This window comes from Solanum stenotomum, chromosome 2 (assembly GCF_019186545.1).
Source record: "Solanum stenotomum isolate F172 chromosome 2, ASM1918654v1, whole genome shotgun sequence".
NCBI lineage: Eukaryota > Viridiplantae > Streptophyta > Magnoliopsida > Solanales > Solanaceae > Solanum > Solanum stenotomum.
In genome coordinates this window covers 62,942,317-62,944,795 of record NC_064283.1, presented here as the reverse complement: position 1 = coordinate 62,944,795, position 2,479 = coordinate 62,942,317, and the positions used below count along the sequence as shown (strand labels likewise).

Here is a 2,479-nt window from a genome sequence, read left to right as displayed (position 1 = left end):
AAAACACCGAAAACCACTTTCTTAACCACTTAGCCTTTCAAACTCAAAACTTACCAAATTCTCAACTTTTAACTCAAAGTTCAAAATCAACTTTTCAAGCTCAACATAAAAGACTCGAGGTCAGTATCACGAGGGGCAAAATAGTAATTTTATAAAACTTTTCAAACATGACCGACCGAGTCATTACACCATTGGACATTAATCCATTACACATATCTCCAATATTAATAAGTCCAATAACATATATATGCATTAGATTAATTAGTCTCCTTGTTTAATAAGTATTTTATTGTCATGTATATATATACCCTTAAACTACCGTAGATTCAATAAGTCACGTGAATGATCAATGGATACAAAGTTTTTAGCTGGAAAAAAACTCAAAGTGATAGAGCCACCCTCAATTTGCAAGACGAGTATTATTAGGGATCGTTTGATAGAGTGTAGAACTAGACGATTATCATCTAGTTGTATATCTTATTAGTGTATGATTATGACTCGTATGCAATCTTAATTTCCCCATATGTATGACAATAACCAATGTGCATTTATATCCCATACATGAATATAATGAAATAAGATAGTTTCTTTTATAATTATCTTCTATAGATTTGTATTTTCAAACCTCAGTTCCAAAAATGTTCCACACAACTAGCTAAAATGATAATATATGTGGCCTTTCGAGGTAGTAATGGTGCATTTTACTTTATACAACCAAACTAGGAGAAGCTTCAAAAAATTCTCTAAGGTACATATCGTATAATGTGGACTTGATTTCAACAACACGTCTTTATAAGGATATATATTCTGAAAAAAGATTTCATTTTTTTTTTTGTCAAATCAAAAGTAACAGATTTTTTATTTTTTTTTACAATGTTGTGGGAATATTTTAAAGGTGATAGATTATATTCCTTTCATTTTCAGCTTGAGTATGTTATGCTACTCTAGAATCAAGAAATGGCATACAATATGATCTTATTATCATACAAGTGTAATCAAGAACAATCTAGATATATCATATCTTCAACTTGTAATTCTTAGCAATTTTTATCTTTTTTAAATTTTGTCTTGTAGTTAACATAATGCCCCTATATATAGCTTCATGTTTGGTTCAATTTTCTCAACAACAAATCAATCCTCAAATTCACTTCACAAGCATTTAGCTATCACAACTTCTTTCCTCTTCACTAAAAGCTACTTATATACATATTTTCTTGGCATTTGGGCCAAACTACTCATTGTTTCTTGAAGTTGTTTCAAAATGGACATGGTGATGAAGTTGGGAGCAACAAGCGCGGTGGTGGTTTTCACAAAGAGTAGTTGTTGCATTTCTCACAGCATTGAAACCCTAATTCGTAGTTTTGGAGCAAACCCTACAATTTACGAGCTCGATACACATCCAAATGGGAGGCAAATGGAGAAGGCATTGATGGAACTAGGGTGTCAGCCAAGTGTTCCAGCAATATTTATAGGGAAAGAGTTAGTTGGTGGTGCTAATGAGATAATGAGCCTTAATGTGAGGGGTAAGCTTAAACAATTGCTCATTAGGGCTAATGCCATTTGGGTATAGAAATTACTTAATAATGACTTGGTAGCAAGTCTAGGAGTTTTGACAATAAATCAACCCCATTTGTAGAGTTTCTTTCTAGCTTTTTAGCAAAGGTTTCTATGCAGCAAAGGTTGTGTTTTTCTCCCATTTTTATTTGCTTCTTAATGTACTAAAAAGAGTTATACTTTGGTCATAGCTAGTGACTATTTTACTTGTTCACAGCTGATGGGATGAAAGAAGTTCATAGCAATGATCATATCTTTATTATTGAATTTTAATAAAGTATCAATAACATTTTATATTACTTTATCATGGCTACACCTGTTATGTTCTATCATTTTTACAATATTTTCGATATTTAACGAAGTCCATCATACGAAAATAAACTATTTCAATCTTTTATTAATGATCTCTAACACCTCTTCTTGGAGTATATCTCGATTTAGATCATATATAATAGTTTCTAATATAATTTAGGTATTGATCTATCTATAAGAAAAAAAATACACTTCTATTTAATTAATTATGTTCCCAAGTCTCAACGTACCCTACTTCACGTGAGGCTTATACTATTTCGTGAGTCAAGCCATCAAACACATAAAAAAATTCATTTTGATAATCGATAATGATATAATTCAATTTCAGGACCTCTGTTCTATGATCATATCTTCAAAATAACCTATCTCCAATATATCACTTCAATCTACAACATCTTCCAGCTGGTGCAAGAGGTCGGTTCGACATGGATAAATGTCAACTCCGATAAGGCAAATTTCTTTGTGAGTTTTTTTATTATTAAAATAATAATTAATTAATGCTTAATATTAAAACATAAAAATAAATAAATTAAATTAATATTTGATATGCGTCATTACAAGAGAGTGACAGTGCTGGACTGCTATCAATATTAAGGGACACATTACTACTAGT

At 30.9% G+C, this 2,479-nt stretch overlaps 1 protein-coding gene across 1 annotated transcript; it reads left to right on the top strand.

Moving 5' to 3' along the window:
* The first annotated feature begins 1,128 nt into the window (after positions 1 to 1,128).
* Positions 1,129 to 1,821, top strand: LOC125854683 (monothiol glutaredoxin-S1-like). Its single transcript, XM_049534273.1, has one exon. It carries the CDS (start codon positions 1,262 to 1,264, stop codon positions 1,568 to 1,570), a length of 309 nt encoding a protein of 102 aa, XP_049390230.1. The 5' UTR covers positions 1,129 to 1,261; the 3' UTR covers positions 1,571 to 1,821.
* The last annotated feature ends 658 nt before the right edge of the window (positions 1,822 to 2,479 follow it).